Here is a 27,580-nt window from a genome sequence, read left to right as displayed (position 1 = left end):
TGTTTTGATAGATAAGCAGAGGCTCACGTTCTCCTTCAGAGACTAATAGAGACAACTAATAGGGTGTCGAAGACTGCTGAATTCTGGACTAATTCTAAGGTTTTGCAGGCTATGACGCCAATTCCGAAGTCCACTGTTTGGTCTGACCATTAGATAGGAAGACTTCGATTTCCACCAAAAAAAAAGGGCAAAAATGCTCTCCAAAATATTTTTTTCTTTGGGAGAGGGTTCTCTAACCACGGCAAAGAGGAGCGCACCAATCAAGGGCACTTCAGCCATTCTTCAATAGAAGGCATGGAATTTCATAAAATAAAAAAAAAAATTAATAGAAAGCAAGGCAGATAAAAGAGAGATAGAGATAGGAGCTGCTAGCATAACCCACACTGGCAGATCAGGGAGACCTTCCCCTTAATCTTTTTTATTTGAGATATCATTTCTCTTTCTTGATCCGACCCCAATTTCAATTTGAAGCCAAATCCTTTCTGCTTACCAACTTAGAAATCATTCTATGATTATTTTCTTAGAAAGCAGACTTGAGTTCTGAGAAACCATTTAATGTCCTACGCAAATGATCAACCTTGCTCTGAGAATGTAAAATTGCATCAAGGACCAAATTTTGTTCTACCTAAGTATATTAATGGAAGTGCAAGCATGAAACTACTCTGGATTCCATTCATTTTCCCCATAACAAAAAATATTTATTATGTACAATGATTAGCTCCTGAAGAATGTGGACCTATTGATATGTGGCCTTGATAACTAAATATGATTCTAAGACCCAAAAATAATTAAATATCGTACAAAGACATTATAAAGAGAAAGGGGAGAAAAAAGGTTCAAGTAAACAAAACCTAAAGCTCTCCTACAAAATTCCATTGTGGGTAACTAAATTTCAAGGAATGAGTTCACCACGCATGCACTCGGCGCACAGTGCTCAGCCAGATGCTCCAGCTGCAGCATCATCAGTAGCAGTAGCACCCTTATCATATTCTCCTTGCTCCTCCTTCGCAAACTCTTCAAATAGCTTACGCTGTCTGTGTGTCAAGTGCCTGCATAAATGATCATAAGAAATTAAGCTTCTTTTTGTACAACAGAACTATGGGGAAAAAATTAATTATTACTGATCAGGAGCTGAGAACAAGTGGACTCACGTTGGGATGCTAACATTGAAGTGCACATATTGATCTCCAAACGATACAGAACTCCTGCCTTTGATCCCTGTAGGAAGGTAGCAGTAACATGTCTTGTTAACTATTGCACATAAATCTTGTTAACCATAGCACAGATAAGAAAGCACAAATAAAACAAGTTAAATATGTCATCACTAAACAGAAATTTTAAGGTCCATATATTGACTCATAAATTCTAGCAGTTGCACTCAACCAGCACCCCGTGGAAAGAAATCTCCAGGCAGGTCTTAAAATATCTGCCACATGGTAGTTCAGTCTGTGGACAGGCAAACACCAAGGTCCACTGCTCACATGTAAAATTTCAGACTGATTAAAATTAACCAAGTGGCAAAATAGAGCTTTGAAAAAATCATGACTATGGATAAGAGCACAGTATTGGTCAGAGTAACCATAGGCGTGCATGGGCATATGCCAATACACAGGAGGATATTGACTGAATTAAGTTCTGAAATTTGACACACCATTCCCTAGACATCCAACGTCTGAATTGTGATCACTTTCCACAAGGCAAAAAAGAAGCATCCCACTTGGAGATTCCTTTCCAAGCAGGCCACTTATCGAATTTTCCCCATAAAATATTTTATCAGTTAAGATTCAGAATAAATGAACATGTAAATTTTGGGTAAAAGCAACCAACACTGTTTAGACGAAAGAGGTGAAGGCCCCTGGGTGGTTTCTGGAATAAAATCGCCCCCATTTACGTGTCAAAAGTTAATTCATTTTGACCTCCTCCAGAAGTTTTCCATTATTATGCAATGGTTTGACTTAAAGATCCATATAACACCAAACTGTTCCCCTCACTTAAAGAAATTTCATGAGAACCCTAATATCGAAAAACTTTTTGCCCATTTTACAAGATAAATCTACTTCCCTTCACAATTATTATATCATATAACAAAATAAAGCTCGAAGGAGCTCCTAAAAAAAGAAGAAAAAATAACAATGACCTACTGCCCTGATTTTTTTTCAACTGCCATTCAGATCATCGCTGCAATAGAGCTCCAAGATTTTACACAACGTTAGAGATTGCAGTTACCAAATAGTAGAGCAATGGTGAGCCAACCAGATTTACATCCAGCCAATCAACCTAGATGGTAGCAGTCCAATCCATGGCCCTTTCACTGTCTTTCTCCAAAGACCTTAAAGCTGGAATTGACTGGACAAACCTATGTTACATGTAAGTTTTCATATCTCCGGATTGGATCAGGTGGATCTGCCAATCTAGACTGGTAACATCTGGCCACAATCCAGCCAATAACACCAATATTCTATCAAACATACACCAGTATAGGGCCAGTATAGGGCCAGACCGGAAGTGTCTGATCAGGTACGTGATACTGAGATATAAAACCTTGATTTATGTCTTGCTCCTAAATGACTAACAGTCTTGGGACATGAAGTCAGATTGTTCAGAAAGTTGGGTAAAACAGATTGTAGATGTTCTATTATTGATGAATCATGCTTAGAAGGCCTAAGAAGTTACCAGGACATAATCCAACTGCAAAAGTAAGTGGTTATGGTTTAATAGTTGTACCGTTTTTCATTGGTAATGTAGGCAGTGAGGATGGTGGTGTAGCAGTAGCTGTGTATTTGTGGGTATTTGACTGCTTCTAGTTGTAGTGGTAGTAGTGGTAACGAACAGACAGTGACAATAGCAGAGGGAGTTAATTGACAGTAGCAATGATGTCAAATAGGGGCATTAAATAGTTTTAGTGACACTGGACTGTCGAGTTTCTGTCCAACTATTATTTTCTCAGGTGTTTGGGCAACAGTTAGGTGAGCTTTTGTTTGTGAGGCTTTGGGGCCTATCAAAAAGGGAAATCAGGACCTGGAAATGTTTCTTGCATACTTCCTGGTACCATTTCTTGTACAGTTCTTTTTGGGTCATGTATGGTATGGTAGGCTCTTCTTATTGAACTTACTATAATATCTCCCTGGACTTAACCAAGACACCCTCCCCCCCCCCCCTCGGAAAAAAAAAGAGTCGGTGGTGCTAGTGAGCAATGGGGATGTTGGAGGTGTTTGCCAGCAGTAGCTAGGAGATCCATAGTAGAGGTATTTCCTCGGAAGAAGGGGGGGGGGGGAAGAGTGGGCGAGGTAAGAGGGGAAATGGGTGATGTGTGGACGGTGGCTACGTGAGACATGGAAAGAGGACAACGAGGAATGAAGCAATAGAGATGCTGCCATTAGAAAATTTTCCTTTCTACTTAATTGCTTATGGTAGGAGCTACTTTCTATTTAATCTTTTGAAGCAAGGGGAGCGCCATTGTTTAAGAAACTAGCACAGTAGGGATAGCGTTTTCCAACTCCAAACTTTTACCATGGTTTTCAGGACAACTGGATTGTCTGGATAGTCCGATCCATACTACTAAACCAGAAAATATGATGTAGCATATATAGTTGATTGGCCAGTCACAATGGCAATATCTGGCGTTTGCTCATTGAATTACCCAATCCTTGGTTTGGATCATAGTGAGAAATTGGACGTGAAAAACTCTGGTGCAGGATATATTCAGGAATAATACCTTATGATGACTGAAAGATATGATGGAAAACTTGCAAATTTAAAATTTTATATTCATATGTACTCATTATTTTGGGAAAGGTCTAGTGCCGAATACCTATTTGTGTACGAGTCTGCTTTTCTTCTAAAAAAAAGTTAATAACACCTTTTAGAATATAATAGAAAAACTTGATATTGGAAATTGTACAACATTGTCTTAACTGCAAGGGAACTGCTATTATTATTATTATTGTTATTAGACTTGACTCCCCATAATATTTATGCAAACAAAAATGTTATATAACTGGAATTTGGACCAGTATACCCTGGCAACGATCTGAAGTCAAATACTGATCTTTGAATCCTTAATTTCTATGCTAGCATAAACAATTTAATTCTTCTTTTTGGACACAGAACCCACTCAACCCAGAAACATAATGAAAGACCAGTATATAACTCCTAGCAAGCCCCACAAGCACAAATGCACGTGAAAAACTGAAGAACGAGAGAAATTGCATAAAAAGAGCAGCATATAATTGAGTAGACCTCACCTTTTCTCTTCAGAACAACTGTTTGTTTGGGTTGAGTGCCTGGACGGACCTGCAAACCACAAAACAAATTACTCATCTCACCTGAATGAGTGAACCATAACATTTTCATCTGGAAACACCAGGGCCCAATACCTCATGTTTGCCATATTAAAAATGAGTATTGAAGGATTGGGTTTTTTTTTTGGTGTGTGTGGAAATCATTTGAGTAGATAAAAAAGTCTCACACCCTGTTATTCATGCCAATAAACCTCGTAACAGACAAATGGTAGGATAGTACTTCAAACAAACCTTAAGAACAACATCTCCCGTAAGAGTTGGGACCTGGATGCTTCCTCCAAGAACAGCCTGCAAAAGAGCAGACAAACAGTGTCACACTAACAGGCACACCACTTAAAATACAGAAAAAAAAGTAAGTGGCTGAGGAGATAAGCTGTGTGAAACAGAGAATAAGGCCCAATCATAAATATGTAACTGCGAAAGTTTGAGCTCAATTCTTTGTCCAAAAGGCATGAAACAGTGAAAAAGGAAATTTCAGCACGCATAAAACTGTATATGCGTATCATAGGGGGATTTTGTAATTCCAGCTCCAAATCATCACGAATACGTTATCCCGTTTTATCTATAGGCAATGATAAGTAATAAAGTGTGAATCAAGACCGAATGTCACTGCCAACGAAAGGAGTCTCAGAACATGATGTTGAGATAACCAAACTAGAACAGAATTAAACTGTTCTCACAAATCTTGATTTGCAAACTAATAACCCTCCTAGGTTACATATCGCCTCAGAAAAACCACAATCATTGACCATAAGTAGGACCTTCTATCCAAACATCAAGACTTGCACAACTGGGACACTTCAATATCATCTGGGAACATGTGAAAAAAACAGATACAGTCAAGAGTAGGAACTACCTGAGTGATACTCAGAACAGCATCAACATGGATATCAGAGCCTTCTCTCCGAAAAACGGGGTCCTTTTGGACCTGGGGAAAAAATTACAGCAACAAATCTGAGCAAACAAATATAGAACTCTACAACTGCTCATCATCAACCAGACAGTAACATAATAGATGACAAAGTTCGACAGGTTACTTTGATTGTAACATAGAGATCACCAGGTTGAGTGCCATCAGGATCTGCTCCACCACCTCTATACACCTTCATTGTTTCACTATCATCAATTCCTGCATGCATCAAGTCAAGAATTGAGGCTCTTCTCTAATGATTGTACAACATCAAAGATGAGCACATGCATAGAATGCTTCAATAAACAAAAATATCATTTCTTCTATTAATTTGTGGTGTTTGTTTTCTTCTAATCTTTATGAAGGCACATCAAAGAAAAATGTATCAAACCATCTTGAAGATAAGGAATTAATGCAGACCCGGGATGGAATAACCCTTATTGGGTTGCTTAAGGGCCCACCCAAGAAAAGAAGCACTCAAATCCAAAGTTGAATGGCAAAACAGTAAATATATGAAGTCTCACAAGAATAATGGCAGACTGGTTTAATGGAAGGTTTTAAGGGATGAGTGGCAGAACTGTAATTTAATAGAATCAACTCATAACAGAGAAACAAGTGAATGGGCTAATAAAATGATAATGGGAGGGGTATTCCTGGAATTAAAGAAATAAATGGGACTAAACAGAATAGCATCAGGGAATATGCGGTGTTTTATGTAAATAATCTGAGTTGTCCTGGCAATTTTAAAGACTTTTATGTCTTCTTCAACCTTGCAACTTCACGATAGAAAGAGAGGCGATAAATTGAGTCATTCCAGCAGAGGAAACTCCTTCATATGAAGACAATTCTCCTTGCAATTTCTGGAACAAAATCGCAGTGCCAAGGTCTGCCAATCCCAACGAGAAAATAGCCTCAAAATTGTACTTGCAATCAAATGGTAAGATCTGAAATCAGATCTGGCGGTAAAAAGAACCAAGTCTGAACCAGACTTCGAACCTTTCAAAGGGAGAAATATCTGGGGCAAGATTCAGGGACTACAACCACCAGCAGATGGGCTTCCTTCGATCCAGATTTCTGGAGCCAATCGACCATGATTTATAAACCAGCAAGGTTCTCTTTAGATTTGCAGGTTTTAGCGCCAGAACAGAGGAGGTCTTAGAATATGTTAAAGAGAAGAAAGAAAGAACTAGAAGTGGGAGGAGATGCACGCACAGCTCACGGCAGCCATCAAACTAAACCAAATAAAATTTCATTATCCAAAACAGAATATTACGCTGGTTACAAGAAATATTTAAAGAGAAATTAAAATCCTAATCCTAGTCGAAATCTAAATTAGAATCGACTCTATCTAAATCTAAAACAAAATTTCAACTCTATAAAACTAAAACAACTTTGATTCAAACTCTACTTGTATCTACGGCTGAAATAAAGGAAATAAAATAATTAAAAAAAAAACTAATTTCTAATTTATCCAACGTCTAATTGCATCAACTCTCCCGGTCTTAAAAGAACTCGACGGACGCAAACCCAAGATGCCTCTGTAATTATTTCGACGGTAAGGTGGCATGTATCTTGAGGTAGACGATCGAACTGCAACTCCATGAGCAGGGAGGAGAGAGCGATCCATAGCTGAAGGAGGAGAAAACTGTAGTCGCCACGGCATATCCTTCAATGCATGAGGCAACATTAAAAACCTACGCCCTCCTTGCTTTACTTTAATGGTGTTTCGTGCACCATCATAGAGAATACCAGCATGTCGTTGCCAAGGTCGCCCTAGAAGAATGTCGCAGTGTGCCAACGAGGTGACTACGCAAGACACATGGTACTGTAATGGCCCAACCTCTACTGCAGTGGCCTTTTCTCAAGCTGTAGGTCCAAAACCTCGCATATGAATATTCTTGAAAAGATGTTTCTGTGGAAGCTTATGTGCTCGAACAAAATCAGCAGAGATGAAATTGGCTTCTGCTCCGGTGTCAACAACTGTATGAACATTTGTGGAACCTATATCGTACAGAAGTATACCCTTTTGCCTGAAGAGGGGAGCTTTATCAACAAGCCCCTTTGCGAATGATGTAAGACTAGCAGAGTGAGCTTCAACTTCATCATCATCATAAGTGAAGTCATTCTCGTCAGGTGGGTAAGCATCAAAACCTTCACCATCAGAATCATCCTTCTCCATTGGTTGTTTCTCTGCTATTATGGGACGAGTTTTATTGGGACATTTATTGCCAAAATAACCCTTTTCGCCACAATTACAACACAATGTTCTTCAACCAATCATTACTTTTGTTAGATTCAGACTTCTTTTCTTCCATCCATGGTGAGAGTTTATAAGTTGAAGGAGTCTTGAGCATATTCTTCAGATAACTATACTTCTCTTCAGCTGCCTTTGCATGAGCTGTAGCCAAATCAACGGACCTGAATTCAATGTTAGCCAACTCTAATCGAATCTCAGTATTTAACCCGCTGATATATCTCATAACCCGCTGTCCATCTGTCTCCTGAAGTCGGCACCTTGAAGATAATTTGTGGAACTCCAAAGTGTAAGTATTCACATTCTTGCTACCCTGTTGAATATTGATCAATTTGTGAAACAATTGTGTCTCATAATTAGGAGGAACAAATTTCTCATTCAAAATCTGTTTCATGACCTCCCAATTGGAAACGGGTCCAAGTCGCCTGATAAGCCTCGAGTGTAATACCAATCTGAGTTGTCCTTACTTGCAATTTTAAAGACTTTTATGTCTTCTTCAACCTTGCAACTTCGCGATAGAAAGAGAGGCGATAAATTGAGTCATTCCAGCAGAGGAAACTCCTTCATATGAAGACGATTCTCCTTGCAATTTCTGGAACAAAATCGTAGTGCCAAGGTCTGCCGATCCCAACGAAAAAATAGCCTCAAAATTCGGCTTGCAATCAAATGGTAAGATCTGAAATCAGATCTGACGGTAAAAAGAACCAAGTCTGAACCAGACTTCGAACCTTTCAAAGGAAGAAATATCGGGGGCCAAGATTCAGGGACTACAACCACCAGCAGATGGGCTTCCTTCGATCCAGATTTTTGGAGCCAATCGACCAGGATTTATAAACCAGCAAGGTTCTCTTTAGATTTGCAGGTTTTAGCGCCAGAACAGAGGAGGTCTTAGAATATGTTAAAAAGAAGAAAGAAGATGAAGATGAAGGAGAAGAAGAAAGAAAGCATTAGAAGTGGGAGGAGATGACGCACAGAGTTGGATTTTAGGTTAGGTAAGCAAGGAAGAGGAGAAGAAGAAGTTGGAGGAAGAAGAAGAGAGGAAGAGAAGGAAGAGTGTTTCGGTTGTAATGTCTTGAGTTGGAGAGACTTCTCCACTCAGCTATATTACTTCATTACTAATGATTAATAAATTACATGCACCTCCCTAGGGAGGTAAAAGGTAAAAAAGGGAAAAAAGAGGAAAATACATAATAGGACTGCTGGAACTAAACTAGTTCCTAAAATACCCTTAGACCAGAATATCTAATATCTCTAACACTCGCCCTCAAGCTGGAGAATAAATATCATGCATTCCCAGAATCCCAGCTTGCATAAAAAGGTACCAAACTGAAGGGAGGTGAGCCCTTTGGTGAAGATGTCTGCCAGTTGATCACCAGTCTTCACTGGATTGTGAGCAATACTGATTGCTGCCTTGTTGTCACAGTAGAGTCTCATGGGGCCTGTAGTATCAAAACCCAATTCATGAACTAATCTTTGCAGCCAAATGAGTTCACATACTCCCTGAGCCATGGCCCTAAATTCTGCCTCTGCACCGGATCTAGCTACAACAGGCTGTTTTTTGCTTCTCCATGTGACCAAATTACCTCCCACAAAGGTAAAATAGCCAGAGGTAGATCCCCTGTTTGTGATGGAGTCAGACCAATCAGCATCAGTAAAACCTTCCACTCTCACGTGGTCATGCTTGGCATACAACAGTCCTTTCCCTGGAGACGACTTCAAATATCTGAGAATACGATAGACAGCATCCAAGTGGCCACTTTTGGGGGCATGCATAAATTGACTCACCACTCCCACTGCATAGGAAATATCTGGGCGCGTCATGGAAAGATAAATAAGCTTCCCCACTAACCTCTGGTACTTTCCCGCATCAACAAGAGAGGGACCACAATCTTCTCCTAGTTTGTGGTTCTGCTCAATCGGGGAACTTGCTGGTTTGCAACCTAACATTCCCGTCTCTGTCAACAAATCAAGGACAAACTTCCTTTGACATATATTGATTCCTCTCTTGGACCTTGATACTTCAATCCCTAAGAAGTACTTTAAGGAGCCCAGATCTTTGATTTCAAACTGGTCAGCCAAGTAGATCTTCAGTTTATCTATCTCAGTTGTATCATCTCCAGTGACAACAATGTCATCAACATAGACAATAAGGGCTGTAATGGTACCATTCCCCCGTTTGGTAAAGAGAGTGTGATCTTCTTGACTCTGGGAATACCCATTCTTCAGAATAGCCAGCCGGAAGCACTCAAACCATGCCTTTGGTGACTGTTTGAGACCATATAGTGCCTTTTTGAGAAGACACACTTTCCCTTCAACTGAAGGTATGTTGAAACCTGGTGGAGTTTGCATGTACACTTCCTCTTCCAAGCCACCATGAAGGAAGGCATTCTTGACATCTAACTGATATAATGACCAATCTATATTGGCAGCCAACGATAGAAGAACTCTGATAGAGTTGTGCTTAACCACAGGAACAAATGTCTCATGATAGTCAATTCCATAGACTTGACTGTACCCCTTAGCCACCAACCTTGCCTTGTATCTCTCAACAGTACCATCAGATTTATAATTAATTATATAGACCCATCTACAACCAACTGGGACACGTCCCTTGGGAAGATCCACCAATTGCCAAGTACCATTCTTCTCAAGAGCCATCATCTCCTCAGACATAGCTTGTCTCCACTTTAGGTCAGACATAGCATTAGTAACTTTTTTGGGAATAGAAGCAGTAGAGAGAGCAGCAATAAAGGTAAGACCTTTAGGAGAAAGAGCATCATAAGAAACAAACTGGGCTATAGGATTAGTACAAGCTCTTTTCCTTTTTGAACTGCAATAGGAAGGTCTAAATCAGATGGACGAGAAGGGATGTCACCTGATTGAGAAGGATGAAGCCCAAGATGTGGATCTGGATCGAAAGAGGACTCTTGGCAGGTCTTCTTTCCTTTATTATGCAAGCCTTCACCTCTTTTGTATTTAATGTGGCAATCCTTCTCCTTACCATAACCACTTTCAACCAATTCTGTATTCACACCTGATTGATCATCAGTATCAACCACATCCATAGTCTTGTGTTTGCCCAATGTCAAGCATAAAAGGAGAGATAGGGAGAGGAGAATGAAGAAAATCAGCAGCCTGTTCACTTCCACAATTCTCCCCCTGAAGAGGATGCTGAGAAGGGGCAAAGAAGGGGACAGATTCAAGAAAGATGACATCTTCAGAGAGAAGACCCCGACGAGAAGAAGGATGATAGCACTTGTAGCCTTTGGAAGTAAAAGAGTACCCAAGGAAAAGATACTTGAGAACTTTGGGATCAAGTTTAGTGCGATGGGATTTGTTAATATGCACATAACAAACACAACCAAAGACCTTGGGGGGGGGGGGGGAGAGAGAAAGTAGACACCTGTGGAGATAAGGTTTAAAGGGAGACTTGGAACCAAGGAGTTTACTAGGCATGCGATTGATGAGAAACGAAGCAGTGAGAAGGGCTTCAGACCAGAAGGTCTTAGTGTAGAAACCGCTTCCTTTAAAAGGCCGACCTTGTAGGAAAGGGAAGAAACAATATGTATATCATACAGGAGCTCTAACACGGCGGACTATCCAAAGGGGGACACGGGTGGATAAATAATTTTTTAACACCTGCCCCCTCCCAGGGGGACTCGATACCGTGACCCCTGCCTGCTCTGATACCATGTAGAAACCTCTTCCTCTAAAAGGCCGACCTTGTAGGAAAGGGAGGAAACAATATGTATATCATACAGGAGCTCTAACACGGCGGACTATCCAAAGGGGGACACGGGTGGATAAATAATTTTTTAACACCTGCCCGCTCCCAGGGGGACTCGATACCGTGACCCCTGTCTGCTCTAATACCATATAGAAACCGCTTCCTCTAAAAGGTCGGCCGACCTTGTAGGAAAGGGAGGAAACAATATGTATATCATACAGGAGCTCTAACACGGCGGACTATCCAAAGGGGGACACGGGTGGATAAATAATTTTTTAACACCTGCCCGCTCCTAGGGGGACTCGATACCATGACCCCTGCCTGCTCTGATACCATATAGAAACCGCTTCCTCTAAAAAGCCGACCTTGTAGGAAAGAGAGGAAACAATATGTATATCATACAGGAGCTCTAACACGACGGACTATCCAAAGGGGGACATGGGTGGATAAATAATTTTTTAACACCTGCCCGCTCCCAGGGGGGCTCGATACCGTGACCCCTGCCTGCTCTGATACCATGTAGAAACCGCTTCCTCTCAAAGGTCGACCTTGTAGGAAAGGGAGGAACCAATATGTATATCATACAGGAGCTCTAACACGGCAGACTATCCAAAGGGGGACACGGGTGGATAAATAATTTTTTAACACTTAGGAACATGCATGCCAAAGAGAAGACTCTGAGTGACCTTCAATAAATGACGATTTGTTCTCTCAGCTACCCCATTTTGTTGGGGTATGTCAACACACGCTAGCTGATGGATAATGCCATGGTCAGTAAAAAAGGTTTGGAGGCCACTAAACATGTACTCCCCCCCCCTTATCAAAACGAACAATTTTGATCCGAGTATCAAACTGAGTAAGAATCATTTGATAAAAATTTTTAAATGCATCACAGACATCACTTTTATGCTTCATAAGAACAGTCCAAGTAGCACGAGAGAAATCATCAACAAATGAAACAAAGTACCAATAGCCAAATAAGGAAGTAGTGGGGGCAGGTCCCCAAACATCATTATGCACAATATGGAAAAGAGAAGTAGATCTATTACCATGATATGGATAAGTTGAACCACAGTGTTTGGCAAACATACATGGTTCACAATAAAAAAACATGAGAAGAGGAAATAGAGGAGAATAAGTGAGGTAATTATTTTCTCATTACAACAAAAGATGGATGGCCAAGACGACGATGCCATAACATAACAGAATCCACAGAACTACTCTCATTACGTCCACAAACATAGGACTGAGCTGTGGTGAAAAAAGGGGTCAAAAAGGTAAAGTCCTTACTCCTCACGTCCACTGCCAATAATCCTCTTCGTCACCAGATCCTAAAACAGACAATGAGAAGGAAAAAAAGTGACACAACAGTTCAAAGATTTAGTCAAATGACTCACAAATAGAAGATTAAGAGTAAGGTTAGGGACATGAAGAACCGAAGTAAGAGAAATGGATGACGTAACAAGGATACTGCCCTTACCAGAGATGGAGGAAAGGGACCCATCAGCTACCCTAATCTTATCCTTACCAAAACAAATGGTATAGGAGTCATAATAATAGGACATACCAGTCATGTGGTCAGTGGCACCAGAGTCAATGACCCAAGACTAGGCTGCAGTAGAAGCTGAGGTGGAGACCTGCAAAGCTGAGGATGACGAGGAGCTAGCCACTATGGGTGCAGGAGATGTGCTCAGCTGTGACATGACCCTGCGAAACACCGCATCTACCAAAGTAGAGTCATCATGTGTAGCATCTGCCTAAGCCATAACAAAGTGTGTTCCTCGAGCTCCCCCTCTACGGCCACCACGAGCACCACCTCGAGTACCAGGACGGCCATGAAGAGTCCAACACCGATCCTTGGTATGGCCAGATCTCCCATAATGATCACATTTAAATCTGTCTCTGCCCCCTCCACTAGCACCACCTATCTCTACTGCTGTCTTCCCCATGGTTAGGCCCCTGGCCTTTACCACCACCACGGATGTCCCGGAAAGAGGAAGAATTGAGAGTTGAACTCTCAAGAGGAGATGCTGGAGCTGGTTCCATAGCAACACGCCAAGTCTCCTCACTCTGTACGTAGCTACAAACTTCATCAAGAGATGGAAGAGGAGACCGGCCTAAAATCTGGAGCCTGATTGGTTCATAATCAGGGTTCAGGCCTCCAAGTAATGTGAAGACACGCTCCTTCTCGAGGGTGCGATGCACCTTTGCTTCATCCTCTGGATTGGTCAATTGAAGATCCCTGTAATGGTCATACTCCTCCAAGAGACTTTTATAAGCATTACAGTACTCAGAGATGGTCCTGTCACCCTACCTCATGGAATTAATTTTTTGGTGAAGCTGGTAGACCTTGGCAGAGTCACCTACCCTGTCAAAAGTCTGAGAGACATTGTCCTAAAATGCCTTAGTAGTTTCCTTTTGTATAAACCTTTTCCCAATCTCGGGCTTCATGGAGAAGAGGAGCCATGTCATGACCGTGGAGTTTTCGGTCTCCCATTTATCATAGCCAGGAGAACCTTGCTCTAGGGCTTTAACAGCACCTGTGATGTACCCCATTTTCCCTTTGCTCCTGAGGTAAAGCCTCACTGAGTGTGACCAGTCCAAGTAGTTAGTACTATCAAGTTTCACAATAGAAATCTGTGGGTGTGAAGTCTCATAAACAACCTGAGGGGCTGTTGGAGTAGGCTGTGAGTCAGCCGAGCCAAGCCCAGATGTTTCCGAAGCAGCCATAATGTAAGGGAAAAAGCACTTGACCATAAACAAGTGTACCAACAATAAGTGGGGAGTACACACTCAACCCAAATGTGGAATCCAACACAAGACTTCACACAGAAGGAAAAAAAATGGATCTCAGCAAGGGAGAAAATCCATGTAATCTCGACAAGACTTCACCCTACCATTCTCCAAGGTGTAACATAAGCTGAAACAAGCTTAAGGACTTCACAAGGAAAGGTGTTCCCATCATTTCTCACCAAGATAGCAATAGATTACAGTCCCAATACAAGTAGCACAGAAAATATGCAGTCTCAGTTTTACCTGAGCAGAAACAGAGATCCCATGAAAACAGAAAAAGCTCCAATAGATCCTTCAACCAGCCAGAAGGGATTTATGGGTCTTGAAGGACATCCTTGGGCGATTCTAAAGACCCATTCCATGGCTGAAACCCATGCAGAGGGAAGGAGAAACAAGGACTGCAAGTTGGGACTGGCGGAAATTTCTGTAGTGGTTGGAAGAGCTTCAAATCTCAAGGGAGCTTCAACTAAGCTCAAACAGCATCTTCAACCACATGAATAGGTAATATAACCTATTCCATGCCCATTCAACAACTCTTTACATAGAGATCTTCTCCTTGAACCCCTTTGTGTCCTAGGGTTTCAAAGAAAAGAAAAAGAATAGGAGAAGGAGGCTAAATGCGACTGTCAAACCCTAGAGCTCTGATACCAAGTTGGATTTTAGGTTAGGTAAGCAAGGAAGAGAAGGAGAAGAAGTTGGAGGAAGAAGAAGAGAGCAAGAGAAGGAAGAGTGTTTCGGTTGTAATGTCTTGAGTTAGAGAGACTTCTCCACTCAGGTATATTACTTCATTACAAATGATTAATAAATTACATCCACCTCCCTAGGGAGGTAAAAGGTAAAAAAGGGGGAAAAGAGGAAAATACATAATAGGACTGCTGGAACTAATCTAGTTCCTAAAATACCCTTAGACCAGAATATCTAATATCTCTAACACACAGCTCACGGCAGCCATCAAACTAAACCAAATAAAATTTCATTATCCAAAACTGAATATTACGCTGGTTAAAAGAAATATTTAAAGAGAAATTAGAATCCTAATCCTTGTCGAAATCTAAATTAGAATTGACGCTATTCTCTATCTAAATCTAAAACAAAATTTCAACTCTAATTGGACTGTAAAACTAAAACAACTTTGATTCAAACCCTACTTGTATCTACGGCTGAAATAAAGGAAATAAAATAATAATAAAAAAACTAATTCCTAATTTATCCAACGTCTAATTGCATCAGGAATTGGTTTGAATGATTGATGATGCCTTAATAAGAAACACAGGCACTTATATAGGTCTCAAGCTATAGAAAGTCTATACCTCTAAATCACTCATCAGTTCTCATCATTCGACGTAACCACAAGACATTAAGGGAATTTTCCAGTGATGAGCACTAATTTTTTTTTTTTTTTTTTTTTTGGGGGGGGGGGGGTCATTAAATCCTTAGCTTCACCTGCTTTCCCTTGCTTCAACCATCAAGATGATTGTATAAATAGATTAGATAGATAGGTAGAGGGGGGGAATATGAGGGAGAGGGAGAGTTTATGTTTAATTCACACTTTAGAAAAATAAAATTCTATAAGTGACAGTGGGATGGAATTTTCTTCTCTAAAAGAGGAACACCAGACAGATTATTTTTTATCCATGCTTTTGGGCCTTTCATAAGTTTTGCCATTTGCCAGCTCTGACACCTGTCATGTCTAGAAAAAGGTGGGAAAAAAAACTTTCGGCCACCTCCTAGAGTTAACATCACAGCCCACACTTTAAGCATAGTAAAATGAGGATCAACTATGACTAACCCTTAATTCTAGTCAAAACTGCTAGTGAGCCTTGACCCAGCCTAGAACTGAGAGATTCATTATCGCTGTCCATTTAGGACGTGTCTTCTGGTGCCCAAATTTGAATTTCAAATATCAAGTTAAGACACTTTGTGATTTGCAAGATTTTCCTGCAAACTGATCATCTAAGATTGAGATGGCGCTAGCGCAAAAACGGAAACTGGAGATACCACTTATGTCTGATTTCAGCCGCACAGGTAAACACAGCACAATAGGAAACCACAATCAGATGAAACAAATAGATATACATGCTTCTCAAGTCAAATTATAAATAGAATACCAGAGATCAAATAAAAATCCAAGAATAGGTAATTTGAATTTCTGAAACTTATTCCATCAGCATGAAAGGGGAAGGGGGTAGAAAAGGAACAAGACAACTTACACCTCAAAAGAATGAATAGAAAGAGATAGTCTCCCCTTTCAGAAGACAGCAGTAAATAAAATAAGACAAAGAACAGCAAATGAGAAGTTTTAAAAAATATTCAAGGGAAGTATTTTTCTGTCCGAGAGTGTGGCCTACGCCAGCACTCCCATGTGTCTATCTCTCTCCTCCTCAAAATAAGGGGGTAGAGGTGTCTTTTCATATGGGGAGGAGAGAGATAGACTCATGGGAGTGCTGGCGTAGGCCACACTCCCAGACACGGTTCTTTTTCCCAATATTTAAACTTAACTTCGATTTTGTATTAGGTCTAAAAGCTAACACAAATTCAGCAGCAGTCTAAACATTTTATTACATTAAGAACTATATTTGGTTCAAAAGATACTTGAAAATACCTGGCATAATATCAAGCTTGACTGATTTTGATCCCATCATAACACGTTCTCCTTTACACGATTTGCAAAAGCTCTGTACAAAATGCATGTAATAGTAACTTAAGGCCACGGTCGTTTCACAAAAGAGAGAAATTTCAATAACTGGAAATGAAAATATGAAAAAAAGCGAGAATTTATTATAAGCAAAGAAAACGACAACCTTTTCTAGCACCTAAATCACATTTAAATAGAATAACAAAACTAAAACAAACTATTATACATAAAATCCTACTACGAGAATGGTTTGGCCCGTTCCTTTCAAGTAGTTGGAGTCTATTGGGTGTTTCCTCTAGATACTAATCGAGGGCGGAACTCGGCGCAATGGTAAGGTTGTTCCATTGCAACCTGGTGATCATGGATTCGAGTTGGGGAACAGCCTCTCTACAAAGCAAGGGTGAGGCTGTGTACATTATGAACCTCCCCAGACCCTGCAGTGGTGGGAGCCTCATGCACTGTGTACGACCTTTTTCCTTTGGATACTAATGCTTTCTTACAGGGCTTGCATTCTACACATTTAGGAAAAATTGGAATCTCACGTGGAGATTATAATTCCAAAGTTCTAGTTGGGATGCAGGCAAGTTAGGTAGAAAGGGAACAATAAAATATTCATACCAATAGGTTGGGCAAAGGAGTGGTGAATAAAATTACACTAAGGACCACTAGATGGGCAATAACATTGAAGATATCTCCTGGGCCAAAATTTCATTACATACTATTGGAATGGATCCGATGGGAAATGGTTTTGAACTGTTGTGGGTTAAGGTTGTGAATTCCCATTACAATTGGGTTACATGAAGGGTCAGCCTTAAACCCTTATTTGTTTGCACTTCTCATGGATGATTTAACCGGAGACATCCAAGATGAGGTTCCTTGGTGTATGCTTTTCAATGATGGTATTGTCCTGGTGGGAGAGACAAAAGCAGATGGTAATAGCAAGTTGGACTTATGAAGATCAAAATTGAAATCCAAAGGTTTTAAGGTCAGTAGAACAAAAAAGGAGTATATGGTGTGGAACTTTAGCTATACTAGGACGGTTAATGAGGTGGTGACTATTGATGAGAGGGAGATTCAACAAAGTGGTTATTTTAGGTATCTAGGCTCAATCATAAATAAAGAAGATAATATAGAGGATGATGTTGCTCAAAGAATTAAAAAAATGTGGGATGAAGAGGAGAGGTATGTCCGGAGTGTTGGGTTAATGTAGTCCTAGGTAGGAGTAGTCCCACTAGGAACCAGGGTAATAGGATCACTAGACAAGGCTGGGGATTGGAACAGCTTAGGCTAATTAGGGCAGAATTAAGGTTAGGGTTAGGGTTTCGAGCTAGGGTTTTATTTGGTAATGATGTGTAGGTTTTTAGGAGTCTATTGGTGTAGGTTTGGATTGATTTGGATGAAGTTGGAAATCTAGGGTTTCGGGTTAGAGGCCTTGTAAAAATGGAGTGTTTTCAAGATCTAGGGTTTAGGGGTGGATTTTGGGAAAGGGGTTTATAGGGTTTTAATATGCAGGTCTAGGAGGCTTTAATGGCATATAAATATTTGGGTTTAAGGGGGATCGATCAGGGTTAGGTTGGATGGAGAAGAAGAAGAAGGAAACTTGCAGGGAATTAAAAATAACTCACTGGTTTGATCTCCTCCAAAGGCAACAGCAGCTTGATGTAGCTTGATAGCAGAAAAAGGACCTCCCGATCTACAAGATGCAAGGAGTCACTGGGGATTCCAGTCCTTCAACCTTGATATTACTCACAAGGGGGGTCTTGATATGACACACAAGACAGTCTCTGAAGAGAGAAGCAGCAGCAATGGCAACAAACATAAAGCTAATTTTTATTAATCAAAATTCGTATGTAATGCTGGCCTCCCTTACAAACTTATATAGAAAACTCAAAAATAAGCATAGACACTAAAAAGGAATGGCCTAACCCTATCCCTAACCTATTGAGTAACTTAAACTAACTAGGAAACTAGAATACTAAAATAAATAGACTCAAAACATAGCTGGACTTATAGAGTCCTAATCTAACCCAACTTACATCACATGACTACTTAAGTTGTCACATGACCACTTAACCAAGTCACATGATCACTTAAATTGAACCAATTGGATGCAACCAATTTGAACCAGTTCAATTAAAAAAACATAAAAATAAACTAAGTATTGGGCTAATCACTTATGCAACCTATGTACCCCTAGTTTAGGCTCATTAAAGTGGCCTAATACATAGAAAACCATTGGGAACAAAGGCCCAACATGTATATAACCCAACCCTAGGCCTATTTCTAAAGAAATAAGTCAATTTCTATGATGAACCTACATCATGGGTGATCGGCATATTCCTTTTAAGCTTAAAGGAAATTTTATAGGATTGTCATACGATTGGCTATGATATGTGGTGTGCAATGTTGGGCAGTTAAGAAGCGTCATATAGATAAATTAAGTCTAGCAGAGATGAGGATGTTGAGATGGATGGGTGGCAAAACTTCAAAGGACAAAGGAATGACCACATTAGAGCTGAGTTGGAAGTAGCTCCGATAAATGATAAGCTATAAGAAAATCGTTTGAGGTGGTATGGCCATGTTTAACGGAGGCTTTGGGATGTGCTCCAGTACGGAGAAGTGATTGATTCACATTGAAAGATCAAAAAGAGCCAGGGGCAGACCTAAAATAATCCTAGGAGAGATCGTGAGGAAAGACATGCATAGCTTAGGCCTTGTACCATGTATGGCTTCGAATAAGGCTGATTGGAGATCAAGGATCCATGTAACCAACCCCATGTAGTTGGGATACGGCTATGTTGTCGTTGTTGTATCCAATGGGAAATGGTCATTATATACAAGCTCCATTGGCCAATAGGATTTATAAGTGTAATGGCAATCCAGGAAGGCGAGTATTTTGTGGTGCCTCTTGACACCATATTGGAGATACCATAACAAATGAATCCGGACTAAACATACAGTCTGTGGTTTATGTATGCATGCAAGTGAAATAACATTAAAATATGTCGAATACATAGCAGACAAATTGCAGTAAATAATACTTATAAAAATAGTTTATCAATTTTAAATAATTCCAACAGAAAGTTCCAAAACAGATACAACATGTTCTATACCGTCACACTTTTCCCTGATCCACCACAATGTGTACAGGTGGACTGCAACCTGAATGGGCCCTTCTGCATGTATATCTGCGGATAGATCAGAAACACATCTGTTAGTCATGAACACAGAAGGATGTGAATATTGATCAAGAAAGAGTTCAAAGAAAACTAACCATTCCAGAGCCTCTACATGGTTTACATGTTTCAGGCTTGGTTCCAGGAGGAACACCAGAACCACCTGCCAATGTAATTACATGGACATAAACACATTTAGAATAGGAACTCAATTGACGCTATAGAACAAACCATCTAGAAAGCATAACTATTATTGCATAGGCAGCAAACTTCTAGATAGTAAAGGATCACTGAGAAGATTACTGTCATACCACAAGCATCACAAGGTACAGCAGCCTGAAATGTCACAGTTTTGGTGCAACCCTGAACGGCCTCCATGAATGACAATTCAAGTGAAACCTATAGAAATGGGAAAATGAAAAAGGTAGGATGTCAAAGAAAACAATTTAAAAAAATAAATAAAATTATAAACATAATATGGAAAATAATTTAATAATTAAAAGGTAATAAGGAAAAACCTTGACATCCTGGCCGCCAAAACCACGCTGATAGAAATTCTTGAAGAACTGGGTTTAAACGGTAAAATGCCACAAACCCATCAATAACAAGAACAAAATTAGATGATAATACTAAATTGAAATTTCAAAAGCCCAAACATGCAAGTATAAAGAAAAAAAATTAAGGGCTTAAGACCCAACTTAAATCATATTTAGCCACAGGGAATTGCAGAACAAGGCAAGGGGACCCAACAGTTGGTCCATAATGTTGAATATCCACATAACAGAAATGAGAACCAGTCTCTGTAGTTGTAATAGTAATAACAATAATGACAACAAAAGTACAAAGATATGTCATTGTTACTAAGGAATTCCTGAGGCCTTATGATAAGGTATTGAATTCTAATCCATCAATTATGAGTTCAAATCCCTTCAGGTGCTATTTTGAAGACTTCAGTCTTTTACACTACCTAACAGGCCTAAAAGCACTCAACTTACATATTCTAAAAATACACCATCACCCAGTGGCTACCAAATGAATCGTAATTCGTACCCATGAATTCAATCACAACCTAGAACAACAAAAGCCATCATCTAATAGTTCCGGTCCCCCATATTAAAGGGGAAAAACTGGCTAAAAAATAAAACTCCATCCCTTATGTTGCATGGTGACAATGATTTTACGGAAAAGCAAACAATGTAGCAACAGCTAACTAGCAAACTCTCTCCCCCCCCCCCCCCCTAAAAGGGAAAAGAAAAAAAAAAGGACCTTTTGGACACTTTACTAGAATTTGTGATAAGGCTCTTAGGTATCAACAAATGAACCCATATTTTTAAACCTTTTTCTTGTTATCAATGAACACACATAATTTGAACTTTTCAGAGAGTTTTCATTGTCATAGCTTTTCAGATTCACATACTTATATTCCAATATCTGAATCCAATTATAACCATTGCATCATATTCAGAAGGAATTTGAGACCTTTAATAAATGAGATCTACATAAGAGGAAAAAGAAAACAAGATAAATTGCAATATAGCTGTAACGGGGACAAAGCCAGCCAAGGTGAGACCACACCATAATTCCAAGGCAAGGCCAAGCTCACCAAGGGTAAGTGCCATATTCCAAGTATCTTTTCCTTCATCTTCTGGATCTGGGCACCTTGATATATAAGGCAACTAGTTATCTTGGCATCAAAGCCAACCTTGTCATCTAGGCGATGCCTTGACAACTATGAATGACATAACTCTATGAAACAGAAGGAAAGGTATTTACATCATTAAATCCACCGCCACCGCCACCACCACCAAAGATGTCCTCAAATGGATTCCCAAATCCAGCACCTCCAAATGGACCACCAGGGCCACCACCCCCTGCAGCAGCTTGTTCAAATGCATCAGGACCAACCTATTCAATTGAACCAAAGAGATAAAAAAAAATTAATTAGCATTCAAAAAGAAAAAAGAGGGGGAAGGGAAAAAGAACTGCACAACATAATCACGAAAGGAAGTACAGATACGGCAATAAAAAATCAACCAGATATAATTCACTCATTCTGCTGGTGAACAATTCAGAAGCAGTTTTCTTTTCTTCCCCCCCCCCCCCCCACCCCCCAATTTTCTCAATACTTGAATCCTGTTTGGCATTCTAGCACATCTAGTGTCATATTCTATTAAGCAAAAGTCCTGAAACATTTTTCACCATTTCAACCAATACCTCCTTCCGGCCTTCCAAGTTCCAAACATCGTTGGTGAACAATTCAGAAGCAGTTTCCTTTTCTTCCCCCTCCCCCCCACCAATTTTCTCAATACTTGAATCCTGTTTGGCATTCTAGCACATCTAGTGTCATATTCAATTAAGCACAAGTCCTGAAACATTTTTCACCATTTCAACCAATAACCAATACATCCTTCCGGCCTTCCAAGTTCCAACCATCGTTTTAAATCTCCAACTTACAGCATATTACTCCTGAATGGTGACATCATTCATCTTAATATGCATATAAAACCAATCATCTCAACTGAGTTTCCTGTACTTTCTCACCAATTAGCCCCCCAGCACCCTAAAAGAAGGAGCTCCCTCAAATGTATTTATTCAATTTTATCCATCCAACTCTTGTTAGTTGTCCCAAGTCCCAACACCTCCAGCTTATTAATGCTCATTCCACGGTTGAACTGCTTGTTGCTTGAGCAATATTATGCATCATGAAGAATGTTATTTACAGTCATTTCATAAAATTTCCCCTTCAGTTCGATGTCTTATATTTGTTAGACATGAACAAAAAAACATACCAACAAAGAAGGGGAAACAGGTTGACTGAAAATCAAATATGTGGAGGAAGGGATGCCAATTGCCAAATAAGCAAGAATAAAGTCGCTTCCACCTCCAAGGGCATAACATGGTTCCCCTATGTAATCTAAGGCCATCTCTATTTCTTTCACCATGCATTGATAGTCCACTTCAATTCTTGATCATCTTCTGTCTTGTTTCTTCTTGACTTGTTAAAATTTTGTGCCTCAACCACTCCTAATTCCTAAGAGGCTAATATAAATACGTGTTACTCAGGTTACCCAACCAAATTTCATTTAGGGAAACAAAAAGGAGGAGAAGGGTGGAAGGGTCATTCGCCCTATTTTAAAATTTTTTCTAGAAGACAAAATTTCATTTACAACTAGTTATTTCTCACAGTCGATATGCAATCCAGCTCAATAGCTGAAGATTTGAAGTCCTAGAATTCCTGTCAAGTTACACAATCAACCCAGAAAATTATTTGGGTAATCTGTAGATTCTGTAATCTTCATGTCTGGCATTGAAACAAGCCAATCATGAAAATCATCAAAGACAATGAGAATGAGGACTTAAAAAGGACTGAAAAATAGTTCAAAAAGGCCCATATTCATCTTTGACAGTAGCATGTACCTGAATAACTTTGGCAACAGTTAACATCTTGATGAAAATAAATTGACAATGAGAAAGAGGACTGAAAACCTCAAATCATTCCAACCAGATTATAGTGCCGAATATCATCCCTACTACCTCAGAAGATTTGAAACATTGAAATACAAGAATAACCTTACTGCTGTGAATAGATGAATAGAATAAATAATAGCAACTAATTCAAGCCAAACAAGTACGCTGTCACCTACAGTTTATAGTCCTCTACAAACCATAGTGCATCTCAAGCCTTAGGAAGCTCCCATATAGGCCACACTTGATGTCACAATGCCAAATTAATACTTTGACTGGCATGTTCTGAATCCCACATCAGATGTGAGAAGCATTGCCATTTAACTAGCAAGCCTCCATTTCATAGTACATTGGCAAACTTCCTTGGCGGTAATGTAGTCCTAGGTAGGAGTAATCCCACTAGGAGCCAGGGGAATGGGTTCACCTAACAAGGCTGCTGGTTTGGGACAGCTTAGGCTAAATAGGCAGAAATTAGGGTTAGGGTGAACTAATGGTAATAGGGTTTATAGGGTTTTAATATGCAGGTTTTAAAGGTCCTAATGTACTAGGTTTGAATAAGTTTTTGAAATTCCAGAAATTTAGGTTTAGGGTTTCGGGTTATAGGTTTTAGATTCTAGGCTGGAACTAGGGTTTAGGATGGGATTTCAGGGCTGGACTTCAGGTCGAGTTTTACTGGCAGTGAGAGGGTGGTTCGACTGAAGTTTGATTGGGTTTTGATGGCTGGTTAGGTCTAGACAGGTTTTAGGGTTTAGGTCTTAATGGTGATGGAGGGAATTAGGGTTTTTGATGGACAGTTGAGGCTGCAACTGAGATCGAGTGGGAGGGTTACTGAGCAGGAACTGTGGTTGAAATTTGAGTGTAAACTGATGAGGGGATAGGGCTGTAGTGATTATGGATGAAGCTAGGGTTTAGGGGATCGATTAGGGTTTTAATGGAGGAATCTAATGTGGATCGATTAGGGTTAGGTTGGAAGGTTAGGAGGAGGAGGGGAAATAATAAAACAGTAAATTAACTTACTGAATTGCAAGTTCTTCAATGATAGCTTGGAGAAACTTGATTGAAGAAGAAGAAGGACCTCCCGATCTACAAGATGCAAGGAGTCGCCGGAGTCCACCAGCCCTCACCTTGATATTGCTCACAAGGCAGCCTCGATATTACACACAAGGCAGTTCTCTGAGAAGAACAGCAGCAGCAGCAAAAGCTAACAGCAGGAAACGAAATTTTTAAAACATAAACTTGGTGGGGGAGCCTCTCCCACGATTCTTATTAAATAAGGGGCCCAAAGGCCTATTCCTAAATCTATTACAACTTAAATCTCCCACTTAAATCGTGGAGAGGTGGACTAATTTTAAAACAAATTAAAAACTTAAAAGAAAAGACTCATCTACCCCTAATGACTTAAAAACAACTTAAACTACTTAAAATAAAGAAGATTCCCTACTAGCCAATAGGATATAAGAACCTCTTAGCCAATAAGATCACTTCACTTAAATTAGACCAATTGAATCAATTGGATGCAACCAATTTAACCCGGTTCAATTAAAAACACAAAATAAAAACTAAGTATGGAAGTAAACTAAACTAAACTAAGGCTCCTACTAAAACCCTAGGTTTAGGGTGGCTTCTTCAATTCGAGGAAGCTAGGATCTGCATCAGGCGGCTATAGGTGTTTTAGCAAAGTTATATGTTTCTATTGTGACAAGTAACGTGAAGATAGTGAAATGGGAGCCCCCAGACACTGACTGAACACAAGACCACTTGATCAGGAAACCTATAAAATCAGCTATACAGAACAATACACAAGAGGAATCACAAAGGAAGCACGGTGGGATAGAAGTGATGTATTGCATGACACCTAGGCAACCAGGCAACTGCCAATGTGACTTGGAAGACACCTAGACTGTCTTTTTGGCTATGTGACTTCAACAGCCAACAAAGTGTTTTTATATGCCCTTTTTTTTTTTTTGGGGGGGGGGGGGGGTCATAAAACAGAAGTGTTATGCTTTTGTTGCATCATATTAATTATCAACTATACTGAAAGTCTGAAACCCCAAAACTCAGGGCTGCTAGGGGCCGAGTCTGGGAGCCATAGTTGTCAAGGCGGCAAGGCAACCCAAGGCGGTAGAGAGGTGCCTAAGCGCTTAGGCGACAAGGCGCCCGCCTAGGCATCACCTAGGCGGCCAAGGCACTCTCAAGTGTTATTTTTTATTTTTCCCCTTTTCTAACATTATTTAATGTGCTACAACTATTTTAGTATGCTACAATATATACCTTATATCATAAAAAATCAACACTAAGCCTCCTCAAGTCATAAAAAATCAACATTAAGTTAACTCAAGTCATCAAAATATTTACTTAAATGATATTTGGCATAAATAAGGGCCAATACCAGGTTCGATACCAATAAAACCAATGCAAGGCGCCCCTGCAATAAGGTGGTTGTCGCCTAGGCCCCAGCAAAACCGCCTGGACGCCTAAGCGGCGCCTTGGCGACGCCTTGACAACTATGCTGGGAGCACTAGGCCAAAATTTAGCCTGTTAAGCACCTAGGCTGCAGAAACTTTATTGCCTATAGATACTTAGAGCCATAGACGGTTTGCCAAAAGCTTATCACAAATGCCTTTCAAAATAGTACAATATTCACATAAAAAGAGATTGCTTAAAGTTTTGAGACCACAGTTACAAATTTCCTCCCATCAGGTCTGGATATATTCTGTTCACATCGAATCCCATACTTAAAACTATTATTCAGGGTTACCACTTGAGACTATGTCTTTGCAGATGGAAAAAAATAAAATGTTCCCACTGTGTAATAGTGTATTTACATTATCGCCAACTAAAGTTACTTTTATTAATTCCATCTCAAGAAGATAAGTGCAACCAAAGCAACTGATATTCTTTCTCTTATTATGAATTGCGCACCTGGTCATAAAGTTGTCTCTTTTCTTCATCTTTTAAGACCTGAAAAGGAAAATAAAACTTTCAGCATATTCTGTACGTATTTTGAGGGGCTATAAATCTTCTAACCCCACCCCACGCCAACCCCCCCCCCCCCCAAAAAAAAACAAAATCAACGCTAAACAACCTCATAGGCCTTCTGAACTTCTTGAAACTTCCTCTCTGCATCAGCATCATCTTTATTTGTATCTGGATGAAGCTTCTTGGCTAGCTGCAAAGGATGCCAAAACACAAAATACCAATGACAACCACAGCTGAAAAAGTACAACTAAAGTTGAAAGAAATTATGACAACGGAGACCCTACCCCATAATAAGCTTTCTTTATTTCTGATGCACTTGCATTCTTGCTTACTCCAAGTATATCATAATAGTCTCTGGCAGCCATGTGCGTTGACCCTAACAAAGGAAATAGATACAGATAAATATTCAAAAGTAAAAATATGAAGAACATAAATACATAACAACGATAAACTACATATAATATGAAGAACAAGAAGGCAGAGATTTGTTCAGTACCCGTCCCATGAAACAATCTCTTAGCGAACGAACTGTCATGTAAAATTCCAACCCACACCCCATTTCTCTGATTAACTGGTATCAAAAGCACCAATCAATTCCCGACACTAAATAGTATATATTAAAAAAAAAAAAAACTTGATTAACAATTCGAAACATTGAAACTAAATCAAACATAACCAGAAACAGAAATACCATTTTCTGAATTCCCAAATCCCAACAACCGAGATGAATTGCAGATTCCTGAAACAAAACCCCGACAGTTCCCTCGGCGCAAAGAATCGTTTAACTGTACACGGAGGAAGAAAAAACTGGGAAAATCAATGAAGATAAGAAGGAATAGAGGAGGGGAAATAAAAGGAAGAAATGAAAGGGCAGCTTACGGTAATTGAAGAATCGTCGATGAGCTTCGAACCGAGGGAGCGGCGAGCAAACCAGTAAGCAAGTCTAGCACCATTAGAGCGCACCATTGGATTGGAAGAAAATGGCGTTCAAACGAAAAAGGAATTCAGGAAATCGCTTTCTTTCTTGTCGAACAAACTTTCTAAGGTAAAACCCTAATTGGAAGGAAATTGAGGCGAAGCAGAGCTTTTCCCAGTTTCCTCCCGCCACACTCGCTCTCTTGCTTCCCTGTACCGTTCGAAACGTCTAGAGGTACTAAAAAGTTTCGTTTTTTTTGAAACCCTCATTTTTTCTCCAAATCTTTTGGATTCCAGGAGATGCTAATCACGTTTAAGTCACTAAGTGTTCAGGGTCATCTAGTCGTTAGATTGGAATCTTTACTTGGAGATGATTAACTGAAACTAGTGTCTATGGTACAGCATTGCAGGCCTTTGAAAGAAAC

The 27,580-nt window shown here is 39.9% G+C and overlaps 1 protein-coding gene across 1 annotated transcript; it reads right to left on the bottom strand.

The window, feature by feature from the left end:
* Nucleotides 1-651: 651 nt before the first annotated feature.
* On the bottom strand, nucleotides 652-27,389 carry LOC122669935 (chaperone protein dnaJ GFA2, mitochondrial-like). Its single transcript, XM_043866852.1, has 18 exons — nucleotides 27,120-27,389; nucleotides 26,932-27,025; nucleotides 26,737-26,811; nucleotides 26,525-26,616; nucleotides 26,347-26,430; nucleotides 26,184-26,222; nucleotides 21,570-21,701; nucleotides 20,315-20,362; nucleotides 20,108-20,195; nucleotides 19,895-19,959; nucleotides 19,734-19,808; nucleotides 16,588-16,660; nucleotides 5,339-5,430; nucleotides 5,158-5,229; nucleotides 4,533-4,589; nucleotides 4,245-4,293; nucleotides 1,152-1,218; nucleotides 652-1,049 (listed from the first exon to the last, which is right to left on the bottom strand). The coding sequence occupies exons 1-18, from the start codon at nucleotides 27,204-27,206 to the stop codon at nucleotides 935-937; spliced, it is 1,404 nt and encodes a 467-aa protein (XP_043722787.1). The 5' UTR covers nucleotides 27,207-27,389; the 3' UTR covers nucleotides 652-934.
* Nucleotides 27,390-27,580: the final 191 nt, after the last annotated feature.

Source organism: Telopea speciosissima, chromosome 7 (assembly GCF_018873765.1).
Source record: "Telopea speciosissima isolate NSW1024214 ecotype Mountain lineage chromosome 7, Tspe_v1, whole genome shotgun sequence".
NCBI lineage: Eukaryota > Viridiplantae > Streptophyta > Magnoliopsida > Proteales > Proteaceae > Telopea > Telopea speciosissima.
The sequence above is the reverse complement of the archived record's forward strand: the minus strand, read 5'-3'. Positions and strand labels throughout refer to the sequence as shown.

What these genes read in the sequence shown, in the direction of transcription:
- LOC122669935 (XM_043866852.1), bottom strand. Translation starts at nt 27,206, where the DNA reads ATGGTGCGCTCTAATGGTGCTAGACTTGCTTACTGGTTTGCTCGCCGC. An exon ending in AGAGACAACTTTATGACCAG is followed by an intron (nt 21,702 to 26,183) that starts GTGCGCAATTCA and finishes TCAATTGAATAG; the next exon opens with GTTGGTCCTGATGCATTTGA. An exon ending in CGGGAGATGTTGTTCTTAAG is followed by an intron (nt 4,294 to 4,532) that starts GTTTGTTTGAAG and finishes TGTGGTTTGCAG; the next exon opens with GTCCGTCCAGGCACTCAACC.